General features: G+C 35.4%; 2 protein-coding genes across 5 annotated transcripts in view; both read left to right on the forward strand.

Moving 5' to 3' along the window:
• Positions 1-366, forward strand: part of LOC309506211 (alpha-2-macroglobulin-like) — a 55181-nt gene extending 54815 nt beyond the window's left edge. For all 3 annotated transcript variants that reach the window (XM_082179911.1, XM_082179912.1, XM_082179913.1), the window contains one exon: positions 7-366. In XM_082179911.1, the coding sequence (XP_082036037.1) occupies positions 7-47 (41 nt within the window). In that variant the 3' untranslated portion in view covers positions 48-366. The remainder of the gene's footprint in view (positions 1-6) is intronic.
• A 12246-nt stretch (positions 367-12612) lies between these two features.
• LOC309506209 (alpha-2-macroglobulin-like) overlaps positions 12613-18267 on the forward strand; it is an 86137-nt gene continuing 80482 nt past the window's right edge. For both annotated transcript variants that reach the window (XM_082179908.1, XM_082179909.1), the window contains exon 1: positions 12613-12770. In XM_082179908.1, the coding sequence (XP_082036034.1) occupies positions 12685-12770 (86 nt within the window). In that variant the 5' untranslated portion in view covers positions 12613-12684. The remainder of the gene's footprint in view (positions 12771-18267) is intronic.

The raw sequence follows: 18267 nt of genomic DNA on the forward strand, positions 1-18267 counted from the left end.
CTTCAGGTGATCAGTCAGAGGCCGAGTACTTCTTCCACTGTGGATGAAGCTGAAGAGCGTCACCTTATAGTTCAGCTTGGATAAAGATGTTGGAACTCTCTAATGTTTAATATTATAATGTTTATTCTTTATCCTGGACAAAATTATTTCCAATCCATCATCCCAAATTTTAACAAACCCCCAAATCCTAATCAGTTTTTGGCTGCGTCTCTTGAGATCATGACTTATCAATTCACAATGCATATGATTAATAAAAGTGTTGAAAACTAGTTATGGTGAGCCGGTTGAACTGTTGAATGTGTAGTAGCTACATGCTATGGCAACATTTCTGAATCAGACGAGGTTATTACGATTATATCTTGTGAATTTCTCATCTCATCTCGGCTCTGCTTTTTTTTTAATCTTGTTTTATCTTTTTCACAGTGAAAAGAACCTTTCACTGAATAACCATGTTTATGTGACATAAAGAGCCTTTTTCGGTACTGCAAGAACCCGCCTCATAAGTTCTTAAAAGAGCCTATAACAGTTCTTCATGTCACTTTATAAGATTCTTTGTAGAACCATTTATGAAAATGTTCTTTATGACCCCATTTTAAACAAACATACAAAGAAAAAATCCAGGAATAATATTTAAATGTTTATTGCCTTTACATTGTGCCAGATAAAAGCATATGAATACATACAGTAAGGCATTAAACAGGACATTTTATAAATCAAGTAAATTGCACATTTGTAAAAAGAGAAAACAGTAGAAACACTCACCAATAAACCAAAAAGCAGACTACAATAAACAGTCCACTCCAAATGAAAACAGTAGTATTAAAGGGATAGTTCACCCAAAAATGAAAATCATCATTTACTCACACTCAAGTTGTTCCAAACCTGTATGGGTTTCTTTCTTCTGTTGAACACAAAAGAAGATATTTTGAAGAGTGTTGGTATTAGTGTTTGTGTATTTTTTTACATTTTCAAATAATGCTGTGACTGAAAAAAAGGTTAAGAAACACTGGACTAGAAGACCAGAGTTCGATCCCAGCCTCAGACATCCATCACACACCTGAACAGTAATAAAAGTGTACATCTTACATAGGCCTACGGTGCTCAGCAGTGATCAAAAAGGATTTAAACAGTGAATTTTGAATCTCTTCTTGTAAACTCAGAGGCCGCCGAAGTCTCAGAGTCTGCGCAGTAGTGAGCGTGAAGTGGAGCCGCGATATCAAGGTCCCGCCAAAGCCATAGAGACAGACAAAGCATAGAGACAGAGTGACACATATCATAATCTGAAGACCACGCCCACCGGGGGGGGAAACAATCCATCCGTCTCCATTGACTTTGCATCGACACAGCCTGTTCGCTAATCTTGAACATGTTTTATGCTAAAAAATACTTTTGATGGGATTGGGAACGATATTTAGATTTTACTATGTTAGGTTATTTTATAAGGGAAGGCAGATAAGGTAATGTTGCGACAGGCAGGACTCATTCACGGCATTATCATAGTATTTAATAGTCATATTGAGTGATATTAAAAAAAGTGATACTATATATTATAATATATTATATTAAAGAGTGATATTATATTCTAAAAAAAAAGTAAAAATACTTTATTTATTTTTATTTTTTTATTCATTCGGGACAGTGCACATTCATGAACAATCTAACATTTCTGTACAGACTGTAAATGAGCCAGGTTATAGCATAAATGCTAATTTTCACTTGTAGTCCTGAGGCAGGAAGACAACAACATAAAAGATAATGCAACACAAAAGAATATGACAATATACAGTATCAAGCAAAAAACACATTAGCACACATTCAGTCAGATTACATTACATCAATAAAATTAGTCAAAATGAGGACATAACTGGGAACTTTTAAGAAGCTGTTTAAGGTGCTTTTGTGCAGTAAGTGGGACATTCTCTAATGATTGTTGGGAGGCTGTTCCAAAACTGACCTCCTCTGATAGACAGAACAGTTTGTCCAAAGGTAGTTTTTCTGTGCGGGATCTCTATGTCTCCTCTAAATGAGGCTCTGGTGCAAAAACCTCTTTCTGACCTTGGTTTAATGTATGTAGAAAGTGAAGGTGGGGCCAGTCCGTGAAAAACTTTATAAATGAAACAGCTATTTTTAAAATGAATACAATTTTCAAAATTGAGCATATTGTATTTTCCCAAAATATTACACTGATGGAATGACAGAGGATTTTGATCAAGTATTTTTATAGATTTTTTGAATAACATTTCTATGGGTTTTAAAATTGTATTTCCAGTGAGTGACCAGGTTGTGATGCAGTAATCTATATGTGAAAATATCATTGAATGTAGGAACATTTTAGCAGAAGTAATTGTCATTGATGGTCTGATTTGTTTAAAGTTATGTAAACTGAATTTGATTCTGTTCGCTGTAAGTTTGATGTGTTTTTTGAATGAAAGTGTTGGGTCCAGTGTGACCCCGAGGTACTTGAACTCTTCTACAATGTCAAGTTCCACTCCCTCCAGGAACACATTGGACCGTGCCAGTTTTATGGATTTTTTTGTGAAAATTATAGCAACAGTTTTCTTTTTGTTCAATAATAGGCAAGATTTAAGCAGCCAATGCTGTATATTCTCCAGTGCTGATGTAAGGATGGATGATGCTTCCTGTGTGCTTTTAGCAGGTGTAAAAATAACCGCATCATCAGCATAGATTTGGAAATGGACTTTTTGACAAACGTTTGGCAAATCATATACAGAGAACAATACTGGTCCCAAAATAGAGCCTTGTGGGACCCCTGCTGGACATTCAAGGTAAGACGACATAGTGCCACCAACACTCACAGATTGTCTTCTGTTGGACAAGTAAGATTGAAACCAAGCTAGTGCATCTTCTGCAAAGTTGAAGTGAGTCAGTTTAGACAGAAGGGCTCGATGATCTACTGTATCGAACGCCTTCTTTAAGGACTAACTTATAGGGTCTTTAACCAAAAAAAAAAGCCTCCAAAATCAAGGAGGTCAAAGGGCATGCTTCCTGCTATAATGGCCCTGTCCCAAATGGCGCACTTCATGCGGACTTTCGGTCTCGTGGACTTGAATTGCGCGTGCTCGCTGAGTCTACGAGTCCGTAGGCCGTCCCATTCAGCATTTTACCGCTCTGAAGTGTGCTCAGCAGCGCCCCCTTTGTACCCTTGAAGCGGTCTTCCACGAAGCCCGCATAGAAGCAGGCTCCACGCACTTTACCTACCCAGGAATCCTTGCGAAAGGCCAATCAGACAACGGATGGGAGGAGATTTCGCTCACGGATAATTGTTGACATGGCTGAGAAGAAAATATTACTGTTTTTATTACCTAAATGTACATTTTACCAGTTGTTACCTACAGTTTATACAAACATTATGGTCATCGACCAGTGGTTGATGTCTCAAACATAATAATAGCGCGTTTAATAATACGATCGCATTATGATTCATTAAATAAATAGAACCGAATGTCAGGGCTTTACTGAGTCATATGTAAACATAGTATGAATATTGAAACCTGTAAATTCATCTGAAACGCATGCAAATTTTCATTATGTTTTAAAATTGTAATCTTAGTTCAAATGGAACATTATGTATTATTATGTACAACTGTATACATCATTTAAATAAGCATGATATATCTATTGTCTAATGCCCAGGTGATATGCATAATATCAAAATATAGAACTGTAAAATTAGGCTGTGTAGTGGACATGCAGATAAGACGTCGGAGCGCAAAAATTTGATTTCTCCTTTCCAACAACAACCAGGCCGTTATCTCCGGCGTGCCAATCGAGTCTGTCCCAAAAATACCTCTCAGTGCGCCCTCGTGGACTCGCGCCAAGGGCCCTATAGGTCTGCACTACATGACGTCACCAAAGTGTGGACTCTGAGGAAGTCCACAAGTCCGGAGTGTGCCATTTGGGACAGGGCCAATATCATCAGCTCTCCCCAAAGTCTATTCATGCGGCCAACAGACTGTCAGACAGCCTGTCGCATCAACAAATGCTAACATTTTAAACTGCTACATATATTTTGAGGAGATAACCGATAGTATATTCTCAGTAAAGGGTTTCACCCTGTGTGTTTCCACACTGATTAAGGATAGTTCGGGAGATACAAGAAAGTATAAATGATCTTATACATCTTATAAGTTCAATAGATCATAGCTACCGTAGAAAAAGAAGATCATGCTTTGAATTAAGACGAGTGAAATTAAATATTCACTCAAGACAAACTTTACTTGTGCCGCGCCATGGACCACCAGCATCTCTGAAAATTGTGTGGTGATTTTCTAAAAGATTCATCTTAATCTAAATAAGAGCAATGTAGAGTCCTCGGATTTCTTAAAAACAAAACAAAACATTGTGACAAACTTTGACAAAATGTTTCATATTGTATGGACAAAAATACTGTTTTTCTTTAGTTTTTTAGTTTTTTTATCAATCTAAAGTTTTTGAATAGTAAAAATAATACCTTAGGTTAAATTTAAGCAAATCATTTACATCATACATAAGTCTTCTAAGAAGATAAATAGAAGATACGATTTTAATAAAACTTTAAAGATTTGATTTAAACAGTCTTTTAATTTTAAAATATCTAATTTAAACTTTTAAGGTTATGCTTTTAAATGAATTTAGTATAAAACTCTAGAACGCAGACTAGCTTTACTGTGACATTATCCCTCGAGGCTCATCTGGGCCGGGTTTCCCGATAACGATGTATCTTAGCTCTTAAGAGCGCTTTCTACGTGCAAGGTTACGAACGCTCGCAGCAATTCCACGAGCGTTTCCCAAAAATGCACTTAACATGAACGCGCGAGAATGCGCTCTACGTGCTACTTAAGAGTCGCTGTCCATTCGTGAAGTGCTGAAACATAACCTTATATGGAACGTTTAACCTAATAATTGTCATCTGTTGTGGATTAGCAATCAAGACAAGTCTATATAAAGCACCTACAGGCGGAGGCACTGACAAAATAGCTAAAAAAAATAAATAAAAAAAGATTCCTTTCAAAAAGATGAAATTAATGTCCTTTTAGAGGAGATAGAGTGAAACAAAGATGTAATTTTTAACAGATTAAAAGGATTTCTTTTATTTATTTTTTGTTCATTCATTTAATTTTGATTAAAATTATTAGATTAAATTATTTCTATTTTTTGTTTTGTTTTCTGACCTTTTTAATTATTTAATTTATACATTAATTTAACCAACAACAAAAAAAGAGTAATAAAGTGTACAATAAAGTACAATCAAACCTTATATTATAATCACATTGCATTTGAATAAAGTTAAAGGTGTAATCTGTCGGTTGTCCTGCAGGTGTCCTCATAAATCTGTCTTCTTACGATGAACTTGGTGATGTACGATTACTCCAGAGCACTCGTAGATCTACGAAGATTTTCAAGTGCTACTTAAGCTACGATGCTTTTGGGAAACAGACCGTAATATTAAGATCAGTCGTACGATCGTTTTTACGATCAACTTAGGCTTACGATGCTTTTGGGAAACGCAGCCCTGGCCTGTAACTCCTCTCGTCTGTGTACGGGTCTGAAGCTTTATTTCGCACTGTAGTTTATCCCTGAAGGATCTGAGGCTGTTTTGTTTATGACAACTTAAACCATTTGCTTTTTGGATTGTTTTTTATCATTGCATAAACAACAACTTCTTCAGTGCTCTGAAAATGTAAGGTGTTTTTATAAATATATTCATTTAGCTAAAACTATGTTTAAATTTTTTTTAAATACATTTTAGTAACACATGTTATTGGTTATATATTTTATTTATAATAATTAAATTTAAATATAGAGATTAGTTAATTTTTAGAATCGCGTGTGTGTGTGTGTGTGTGTGTGTGTGTGTGTGTGTGTGTGTGTGTGTGTGTGTGTGTGTGTGTGTGTGCGTGCGCAAAACAGCTTAGAAATTATAATAAATTATTTATTTATTTAATTTTTTTAAATGTACAAATAATGTGTCTCTGGATATCCCTTATTATATATACGTGAATGGATATCCCTTATTTTGCCATCCTAATCTTTAAATTCCTAAATCCCAAATCAAAAACAGTACATTTGTTGTTTCAAAAAAAAAAAAGAAAAAAAAGTTTGTTTTAAGCTGAGAAAATAAGCCAAGATACTTTTTTGCATAATCTCGTTCAAAAAACAAGTGATATATTGTTTCAAGTTTAGTTTCAGAATGTGTAGAGATGTCTTGAAATTAGTAAGAAAAGAGTTACAGTTACAGTAATTATAAAGAATTCTATAATCAAGTTCTTTCAGCTTGTTAAGAGGGCACTTTATATCCATTGTAGGTCTTCAAGCTGTAGAATATTTATTTATAATTGTCATTATCAATTGAACTGGATCAACCAACAACCACATTTTCGAAAAACAAACAAATATCAATGACAAATCACTTTAACCAAAGTCATTGAGAAGTCAGAAACTTCACTCATCCCATCACAGCCAGTACGAGACATACTATTATTCCTAAAAACCAAAAGAACTCACAATAATATATCGGGAAGTCTACAGTGTTACAAACAACAGGCAGAAAAACAAACATGGTAAATCTTCATCATGGTGTAGGGTCTCAAGTAAATATATGTATCATTTAATTGCTCATCAAAAATATTTACTTGACTTACTTATTTTAATGATAAAATCTTTTCAGACACCATATTAGGAAGGGGTCGAGGGGTTTGCAAATATAAACAAACATTTACTGTAACTCTCTCACTCTCACTGAGTGGGTGTAGGGGATTGTTGACCCTTGATTTCAGTATTGATTGGTTTCAGGACACAGGTCAGTTGCCTGTTTTTTTCTGTGTATAGTTTGTTCAGAAGATACACTATATTGACAAAAGTTTTGGAACGTCTGCTTTTACATGAACATTAACTTTAATGACATCCCATTCTTAATCCGTAGGGTTTAATATGGAGTTGGCCCACCCTTTGCAGCTTCAACTCTTATGGGAAGGCTTTCCACAAGGTTTAGGAGTGTGTTTATGGGAATTTTTGACCATTCTTCTAGAAGTGCATTTGTGAGGTCAGGCACTGATGTTGGACGAGAAGGCCTGGCTCGCAGTCTCCGCTCTAATTCATCCCAAAGGTGTTCAATCGGGATGAGGTCAGGACTCTGTGCAAGCCAGTCATGTTCCTCCACACTAAACTCGCTCATCCATGTCTTTATGGACCTTGCTTTGTGCACTGGTGCGCAGTCAGGAACAGGAAGGGGCCATTCCTAAACTGTTCCCACAAAGTTGGGAGCATTAATTTGTCCAAAATGTCTTGGTATGCTGAAGCATTAAGAGTTCCTTTCACTGGAACTAAGGGGTCAATCCCAACCCCTGAAAAACAACCCCACACCATTATCCCCCCTCCACCAAACTTTAGACTTGGCACAATGCAGTCAGGCGAGTACTGTTCTCCTGGCAACCGCCAAACCCAGACTAGTCCATCGGTTTGCCATCGGATAAATTACCTAAATTAATAACTTTTTTACAACAAAAATGAACCATCACTGAACTTACTTAAACTGGACTGTGACGCTATTTTCTGCTGTACAGCCGAAACAAACATTGTTGCATTATTTTCCTGTTATCACTGTAAAGCTGCTTTGAAACAAACTGTATTGTAAAAATTGCTATATAAACTATTTTTGTTTTTTTGTTTTTTTATAAACTATTGACTATTTTACTGCATGCCAGACTACTATTTTTTATATTTGTCACAAATGTATTTTTAAGGCTTTAGTAGATCTAATTTAGCACATGTTTTTGAACTGCAGTGCCTACATGGTTGAATCATTAATCAGATGATCAATACACATGTTTTGAAGGACCTGCTTTAGCATGAGAGTCCCTTTAAAAGAGACGGTCCAGTTCATCTCATGCCGTGGATGATCGCTCGTCATCATGGCTCTGAATATTGGCTGCTGTTGGAAAGGGCTCCTTCTGCTCTCTTTCCTCCTGATCTGTGTCAATGGACAAACATCAGGGCCGTAAGTTTTTAACAGTTTTTGCTAAGGTTAAAATTATTAGTATACCAATAGTCATTGTGTAAGAAATGTCTTGATTTCTCCTGTATTTATTTAACTCATCTGTGTTGCACAGTAGAGGTTTACTGTTTAACCTTTATGCCTTATTATATATTTTACCACGTTGAGTGCATTAAGGGACAAAAATGTCCACTCTAAACACTGCCATAAAACTATTATATATAATAATTTTTTTCCACTTTCACTGAGTTAAATATTTTAACCAACATCAGTCCTGAAAATAACTACCAAACATTTATTTAATTTTCAGAATTTTAACCCCTTAAATGCCATTTGTTTACATGACGCCACTGTTTTTATCGATGGAAAAAACATAAAAATATATATTTTAAAACAATTGCGTACTACATGCTAGGTGGATTTCTTGGGAGGGAATTATCACAGCCTGGTATATGTCCATGATTAGCAGCAACATTGATTTTTACGCATTTTTTTTTTTGTGTGTGTTATGTCAGATAAAAAAAAAAAAGAAAAAAAAAATCACACTTAGCGTGTTAAGGACCAAAAATGGTCACATATTAAACACTGCCTAAAATATTATATATTATTATTATTTTCCACTTTTACTGAGTTAAATCTTTTAACCAGCATCAGTCCTCATCATAACTACCAAATATTTATTTAATTTCAGGATTTTAACCCTTTAAATTCCAGTTTTGGTGACGATACCATCAATTTGTATAAGAGGAAAAAACACAAAAATGTAATTATTTTCCATATACTAAATGCAAAGTGAAAACCTTGGCTTTGGATTATCACAGTCTTGAATATGTCAAAGATTAGCAGCAACATAATTTTTTGTGCATTTTAATTTTTTGTGCTATGTCAGATTAAAAAAAATAATAATCACACATATCGCGTTAAGGACAAATTTGATCCTATTTAAACCCATTAAAATATCAATTTTTGAACCCACTGTCATAATATCATAAAATCATAATTTCTATTCAAATTCCCTGTCATTACCAAGCCTTGGGGTAAAATATTTACTTTTTACTGTTTTCCACCAGTTGGTACCATTTTTCATATAATTGACATACTGCAAACATCTGCAGTATTGCAAACTTTTTCCTGTGACAAACTTTGACAAAATGTTTCATGTTGTATGGACAAAAATACTGTTTTTCTTTAGTTTTTTTGTTTTTTTATCAATCTAAAGTTTTTGAATAGTAAAAATAATACCTTAGGTTAAATTTAAGCAAATCATTTACATCATACATAAGTCTTCTAAGAAGATAAATAGAAGATACGATTTTAATAAAACTTTAAAGATTTGATTTAAACAGTCTTTTAATTTTAAAATATCTAATTTAAACTTTTAAGGTTATGCTTTTAAATGAATTTAGTATAAAACTCTGGAACGCAGACTAGCTTTACTGTGACATTATCCCTCGAGGCTCATCTGGGCCGGGTTTCCCGATAACGATGTATCTTAGCTCTTAAGAGCGCTTTCTACGTGCAAGGTTACGAACGCTCGCAGCAATTCCACGAGCGTTTCCCAAAAATGCACTTAACATGAACGCGCGAGAATGCGCTCTACGTGCTACTTAAGAGTCGCTGTCCATTCGTGAAGTGCTGAAACATAACCTTATATGGAACGTTTAACCTAATAATTGTCATCTGTTGTGGATTAGCAATCAAGACAAGTCTATATAAAGCACCTACAGGCGGAGGCACTGACAAAATAGCTAAAAAAAATAAATAAAAAAAGATTCCTTTCAAAAAGATGAAATTAATGTCCTTTTAGAGGAGATAGAGTGAAACAAAGATGTAATTTTTAACAGATTAAAAGGATTTCTTTTATTTATTTTTTGTTCATTCATTTAATTTTGATTAAAATTATTAGATTAAATTATTTCTATTTTTTGTTTTGTTTTCTGACCTTTTTAATTATTTAATTTATACATTAATTTAACCAACAACAAAAAAAGAGTAATAAAGTGTACAATAAAGTACAATCAAACCTTATATTATAATCACATTGCATTTGAATAAAGTTAAAGGTGTAATCTGTCGGTTGTCCTGCAGGTGTCCTCATAAATCTGTCTTCTTACGATGAACTTGGTGATGTACGATTACTCCAGAGCACTCGTAGATCTACGAAGATTTTCAAGTGCTACTTAAGCTACGATGCTTTTGGGAAACAGACCGTAATATTAAGATCAGTCGTACGATCGTTTTTACGATCAACTTAGGCTTACGATGCTTTTGGGAAACGCAGCCCTGGCCTGTAACTCCTCTCGTCTGTGTACGGGTCTGAAGCTTTATTTCGCACTGTAGTTTATCCCTGAAGGATCTGAGGCTGTTTTGTTTATGACAACTTAAACCATTTGCTTTTTGGATTGTTTTTTATCATTGCATAAACAACAACTTCTTCAGTGCTCTGAAAATGTAAGGTGTTTTTATAAATATATTCATTTAGCTAAAACTATGTTTAAATTTTTTTTAAATACATTTTAGTAACACATGTTATTGGTTATATATTTTATTTATAATAATTAAATTTAAATATAGAGATTAGTTAATTTTTAGAATCGCGTGTGTGTGTGTGTGTGTGTGTGTGTGTGTGTGTGTGTGTGTGTGTGTGTGTGTGTGTGTGTGTGTGTGTGTGTGTGTGTGCGTGCGCAAAACAGCTTAGAAATTATAATAAATTATTTATTTATTTAATTTTTTTAAATGTACAAATAATGTGTCTCTGGATATCCCTTATTATATATACGTGAATGGATATCCCTTATTTTGCCATCCTAATCTTTAAATTCCTAAATCCCAAATCAAAAACAGTACATTTGTTGTTTCAAAAAAAAAAAAGAAAAAAAAGTTTGTTTTAAGCTGAGAAAATAAGCCAAGATACTTTTTTGCATAATCTCGTTCAAAAAACAAGTGATATATTGTTTCAAGTTTAGTTTCAGAATGTGTAGAGATGTCTTGAAATTAGTAAGAAAAGAGTTACAGTTACAGTAATTATAAAGAATTCTATAATCAAGTTCTTTCAGCTTGTTAAGAGGGCACTTTATATCCATTGTAGGTCTTCAAGCTGTAGAATATTTATTTATAATTGTCATTATCAATTGAACTGGATCAACCAACAACCACATTTTCGAAAAACAAACAAATATCAATGACAAATCACTTTAACCAAAGTCATTGAGAAGTCAGAAACTTCACTCATCCCATCACAGCCAGTACGAGACATACTATTATTCCTAAAAACCAAAAGAACTCACAATAATATATCGGGAAGTCTACAGTGTTACAAACAACAGGCAGAAAAACAAACATGGTAAATCTTCATCATGGTGTAGGGTCTCAAGTAAATATGTATCATTTAATTGCTCATCAAAAATATTTACTTGACTTACTTATTTTAATGATAAAATCTTTTCAGACACCATATTAGGAAGGGGTCGAGGGGTTTGCAAATATAAACAAACATTTACTGTAACTCTCTCACTCTCACTGAGTGGGTGTAGGGGATTGTTGACCCTTGATTTCAGTATTGATTGGTTTCAGGACACAGGTCAGTTGCCTGTTTTTTTCTGTGTATAGTTTGTTCAGAAGATACACTATATTGACAAAAGTTTTGGAACGTCTGCTTTTACATGAACATGAACTTTAATGACATCCCATTCTTAATCCGTAGGGTTTAATATGGAGTTGGCCCACCCTTTGCAGCTTCAACTCTTATGGGAAGGCTTTCCACAAGGTTAAGGAGTGTGTTTATGGGAATTTTTGACCATTCTTCTAGAAGTGCATTTGTGAGGTCAGGCACTGATGTTGGACGAGAAGGCCTGGCTCGCACTCTCCGCTCTAATTCATCCCAAAGGTGTTCAATCGGGATGAGGTCAGGACTCTGTGCAAGCCAGTCATGTTCCTCCACACTAAACTCGCTCATCCATGTCTTTATGGGCCTTGCTTTGTGCACTGGTGCGCAGTCAGGAACAGGAAGGGGCCATTCCTAAACTGTTCCCACAAAGTTGGGAGCATTAATTTGTCCAAAATGTCTTGGTATGCTGAAGCATTAAGAGTTCCTTTCACTGGAACTAAGGGGTCAATCCCAACCCCTGAAAAACAACCCCACACCATTATCCCCCCTCCTCCAAACTTTACACTTGGCACAATGCAGTCAGGCGAGTACTGTTCTCCTGGCAACCGCCAAACCCAGACTAGTCCATCGGTTTGCCATCGGATAAATTACCTAAATTAATAACTTTTTTACAACAAAAATGAACCATCACTGAACTTACTTAAACTGGACTGTGACGCTATTTTCTGCTGTACAGCCGAAACAAACATTGTTGCATTATTTTCCTGTTATCACTGTAAAGCTGCTTTGAAACAAACTTTATTGTAAAAATTGCTATATAAACTATTTTTGTTTTTTTGTTTTTTTATAAACTATTGACTATTTTACTGCATGCTAGACTACTATTTTTTATATTTGTCACAAATGTATTTTTAAGGCTTTAGTAGATCTAATTTAGCACATGTTTTTGAACTGCAGTGCCTACATGGTTGAATCATTAATCAGATGATCAATACACATGTTTTGAAGGACCTCCTTTAGCATGAGAGTCCCTTTAAAAGAGATGGTCCAGTTCATCTCATGCCGTGGATGATCGCTCGTCATCATGGCTCTGAATATTGGCTGCTGTTGGAAAGGGCTCCTTCTGCTCTCTTTCCTCCTGATCTGTGTCAATGGACAAACATCAGGGCCGTAAGTTTTTAACAGTTTTTGCTAAGGTTAAAATTATTAGTATACCAATAGTCATTGTGTAAGAAATGTCTTGATTTCTCCTGTATTTATTTAACTCATCTGTGTTGCACAGTAGAGGTTTACTGTTTAACCTTTATGCCTTATTATATATTTTACCACGTTGAGTGCATTAAGGGACAAAAATGTCCACTCTAAACACTGCCATAAAACTATTATATATAATAATTTTTTTCCACTTTCACTGAGTTAAATATTTTAACCAACATCAGTCCTGAAAATAACTACCAAACATTTATTTAATTTTCAGAATTTTAACCCCTTAAATGCCATTTGTTTACATGACGCCACTGTTTTTATCGATGGAAAAAACATAAAAATATATATTTTAAAACAATTGCGTACTACATGCTAGGTGGATTTCTTGGGAGGGAATTATCACAGCCTGGTATATGTCCATGATTAGCAGCAACATTGATTTTTACGCATTTTTTTTTTGTGTGTGTTATGTCAGATAAAAAAAAAAAAGAAAAAAAAAATCACACTTAGCGTGTTAAGGACCAAAAATGGTCACATATTAAACACTGCCTAAAATATTATATATTATTATTATTTTCCACTTTTACTGAGTTAAATCTTTTAACCAGCATCAGTCCTCATCATAACTACCAAATATTTATTTAATTTCAGGATTTTAACCCTTTAAATTCCAGTTTTGGTGACGATACCATCAATTTGTATAAGAGGAAAAAACACAAAAATGTAATTATTTTCCATATACTAAATGCAAAGTGAAAACCTTGGCTTTGGATTATCACAGTCTTGAATATGTCAAAGATTAGCAGCAACATAATTTTTTGTGCATTTTAATTTTTTGTGCTATGTCAGATTAAAAAAAATAATAATCACACATATCGCGTTAAGGACAAATTTGATCCTATTTAAACCCATTAAAATATCAATTTTTGAACCCACTGTCATAATATCATAAAATCATAATTTCTATTCAAATTCCCTGTCATTACCAAGCCTTGGGGTAAAATATTTACTTTTTACTGTTTTCCACCAGTTGGTACCATTTTTCATATAATTGACATACTGCAAACATCTGCAGTATTGCAAACTTTTTCCTGATCCCTACTAGGTGACTGTAACCTGTGCCTGTCTCCCTACACATCAAAATTTGCTCTAGAAAGCAAGCAAAACAACAAGATCACCATGAACATGAATTTTTATTTTTCTAAATTCTATAAACATATCAAACATATCAAAAACTTCAAAACAAAATGGGGTCATTGTTCAGCTCATTTGCAGGAGCTGCAGAATTGCAATGCATGCTCCTTACGGATGTAAATGCCACATTTTGAGCAGGTGGTGGAGATTTTTCTTTTTTTGTTAGTGCAGAAACTGCACCCCCTCCTCCTCTTGTCATGGGTGTCTGCAGCCCCACTTGCCTCTGAATGTTCTGCTCTCCGCTGTGATTGCACCATGGCTGCTGCGGCTGGTGTGTGGGGGAGGCGCTCTCTCCTCTCCATCTGGGGATACACCAGCATCCTCCCCAGCTCCTCCAGGAACAGCCTCCTTTTGAAGGTTTTCTCCTGGTTCCAGGAATGGTCAACAGCCACCCACAGGACAAAGGCGTTGAAACAGAGACATCTATTAGATTGTAGAAGAGCGCCATCGGCCACCGACTTGTCTTCCTCTTGCAGCTGTATGCGCCAACAACCTGCAAAATAAAAAAAAAGATCAAGGAAAAATTAATAACATGTATCTATTTTTTTGGCCCAAGTTATAAGAGAAAAAAAAAATACAAGAGAAAAAAATGCTAGATAAACTTAGTAGTAAATATGCCTATATTTTAGAAAACCACATAAAGATGTTATATAAAATAAATGTGTGAGTTACTGTTGCTAATAGCACATACCTTGTCTAGGTATATTATTAGGGGCCAAGCACCGAAGGTGCTAGGCACCTATTGTTTTCGTTCGCGTTCTTATTATTATTAGGGGCCAAGCACCGAAGGTGCGTAGGCACCTATTGTATCTGTTCCCGTTCTTATTAGGGGCCAAGCACCGAAGGTGCGGAGGCACCTATTGTTTCTGTTCGCGTTCTTATTATTATTCTGCTTTTTCTTCTTCTTCCGACTGGGAGTCTATGGCAGCCCATAGAACCGATTGCGGGAAAGTTGTTTTGGTTTGACATTCTGATAGAGGACAGTCCCAACATTAAATACACCAATTTTGGTGTTTCTAAGTCATTCCCTCTAGCGCCACCACCTGTCCAAAATTTCACTTTTATTTTGCTAATAACTTTTGAACCGAAAGGCCAATCAACAAACTTCTGTTTTCCTCTGATTCCTGAGCTCATGACGATTCGATTGCATCCTATGACGTCATTTTCCGTCATTAAAATATGGCCGCCATTTTGAATTATTCTCAAAACCTACTTTTTCGAACTCGTCCAAGACGGTTTGTCCGATTTACACGAAAATTGAACCAGATCATCTTCAGGCAGTGCTGACAAAAAGTTATTAAAATCTAGTTGATTCGTCAAACCGTTTTCAATAAACGCTCGAACAAATTTTACGTAGCGCTTGCAAAAACAGTCGTAAGGCTGTATCTTCGCAACGCTTTATCGTATTCAGACCAAACTTGGTACATGTCATCACAAGCATGACCTGAGGCAACATGCTGCGTTTCGGCGCAGCGCCACCTACTGGTCCGGAGATATGAAAAATGGCTATTTTTTCTTATAACTTCTGAACAGTTTGTCCAAAAATCATAAAATTGGTCTCGTTCGATTCAGAGCGACATGCCGAGTCGAATGATATCCAATTTTACCATATCGGCCATTTTGACTGTCGGCCATTTTTAATTTTGTGCTAAAATGCTGTATTTTAGGAACGCATGAACGGATTGTTACGAAACTTGGTATGGGTCATCAGCACAATGTCCTGAAGGAGCCTGAGAAGTTTCGAAACAGCGCCACCTAGTGGTTAATCTTTTTATTCAAATGCTTATAACTTTGGGTGTGGTCGACTTATTTTCACGAGACTCATCTAATTAGACTTCTGAATCCTTGCTGAGTCCTATGATACCAAACATGCTAGGTTTCGCCTTACGTTTTGTGTAGCGTTGTGATTTAGCGCTTAAAAAACATTTGGCTATATCTTCAAAACCGCTAGTCTGATCGAGACGAAACCACCGTCAGAAGTTTGGAAACATAGGTCGATAATCGTAAGTCGATGCCCAAATGCGAAAATATTGATAGTAAGGGGTAGTAAAATCCAATCAAAGTCATGTGTCAGTCATTTTTTACGTGTTTTTTCATATAAATGTCTATAACTCCGAAGCGAATTGAGATATTTTCACCAAAATTGACACACATATGTATGGGCTCACTCTGAGGACACGTAAAAAAAATGGTGTTACTGAGCCTCTTGGTGGCGCTATAATAGAACTAATCATGAAATTCCCATTGACTTCAATACAGTTTTGTGAAATAAAATGCTATACTAAACAAATGCATTGGTGTAATTTAATGAAACTCAGAAAGTGCCTTCAGCACCATTTCCTGAAAGTACGCAACATATTTCAAGAAAGCGCCACCTTTTGGTCAAAAGTTATAACAAAACTTCTAAAAATGCTAATAACTTTTGAATATATCTGCCCATTGAAATGCCACTGGTAATAATAGATTCCTTGGGTCAAGCCGAGAACATAGAAACCAAGTTTTCCTTATTTGGCCTAACTTCCTGTCCGCCATCTTGATTTTCATTCAAAACATACATTTTCGAACTCCTCCTACACCGTTTGTCCGATTTTCACCAAAATCGAATCGTAACATCTCCAGACCGTGCCGACTAAAAGTTATCGATTTCGTCTCGATTGACGAAACCGTTTTCGTATAGCGCAGCAGCAAAGTTGAGGCATGATGCTAAAAGCACTATTCAGGCTTTATCTCTGCAATGCCTTGACATATTGACACCAAACTTTGTATGTGTCATTGTCACTTCACTCTGACCACATCACATCAGTTTTGTAACTGCGCCACCTATTGGTCGAAAGTGATAATGCATTAAATCATTTTTATTTACTGTTTCTATGAATTTTCAGGCATTTTGCCTAAAATCCTCTTTAATGTCTTTAATTGCTCATTGTTGCAGTTGGTCTGACACTTTCAGCAATGTTGGCATGTCTTGTCATCTGATTGTGCTTGGCCCCACTAAATGCTGCTTGCAGCTTTAATTTCGTTTTGTATTTCTATTAATAAGAAAGGTATATTCTGTTCTAATTTAATTCAGTAAATTAATTGTTTATTTTTTCGGTGCATCGATGTTGTGCTGTAGCCTAGAGCCTGCTCGCACAGGTCATTTAGCCGATTTAATTTGATTTGCATGTGAAATGTAAATCCTGTCTGCAGTGTAGCCTTTCTGGAGTTATTTATGTTGTTTCTTAGTTTAATTAATCCAAAATGTTTTATACGTTTTCTTCTATATCTTTGTGTGATTTTCTTTACATCGCGGCTTTGAATTGTTAAAGCCCCGCCCCCATACACATGATTCGACTATTAGTCGACTATAGGCAAGACTTGACGATTCTGATTCGACTATGAAAATCCATAGTCGGGGACACCCCTAATATATATATGTATATATATATATATATATATGTATATATATATATATATATATATATATATATATATATATATATATATATATATATATATATATTGTCCTTGCATTCTTTCTTGTGGCTCAGTGACACACCTGAATGAAAGGCTAATTATGGGTGTGCACTTCTCAGGTGTGAACCACTCAATATTCATGATGGTGTTCGTTCGTTTACACCCACCCGCATATTGCCTTTCCAAACAAAAAGTGTCTTACAAAATTTAAATCAATGTATTGTTTTATGTGAATGATTAGGCAGGATGATTTTCACATCATTTTGAAGAAAAAACTCTTGGCGACAAAATGCATTATTCAGAAGTCTTATGGACACATATTTAGTATGTGTTTTGTGGCCTTATTTCAGAAACTTTCATTTTTAGTTTTTTCAATAACCATGCATAAACATTATTCTCTCAAAAATACAAACATGTACATGTTGCTCACATATTATGGTAGCCCTGTTTGTGCTAAATAGAGTGTAATTAGACCTTTGCCATTAATATGTTTATAAGCAACTGAAAAAAGCACAAATGTCAGGGCATGTCAAAATATCTCAAGGACCCCAAAAACACCTTAGACCCCAGAGGGTTAACTTTCTTCCACTTCCTGATGATGACTTGGAAGGTGAGCCATCCGAAAACCACCTGAGTGGCTTAGAGAGTGTTGATTCTGTGGTTGCTGATGTGTCTGAGGATGCTACCAATTACAGAAAACGAGAGTGGGTATCACAGCTACCTTCTGATGATGCAGACTTGGACAATGTGGAGGAAGCTACAGATGTTTTTGAACCAACACAGGCTGTGGATGCCACTCGGGCTAATGAAT

The sequence above is a fragment of the Leuciscus leuciscus genome (assembly GCF_965113295.1).
Source record: "Leuciscus leuciscus genome assembly, chromosome: 9".
Taxonomy (NCBI): domain Eukaryota; kingdom Metazoa; phylum Chordata; class Actinopteri; order Cypriniformes; family Leuciscidae; genus Leuciscus; species Leuciscus leuciscus.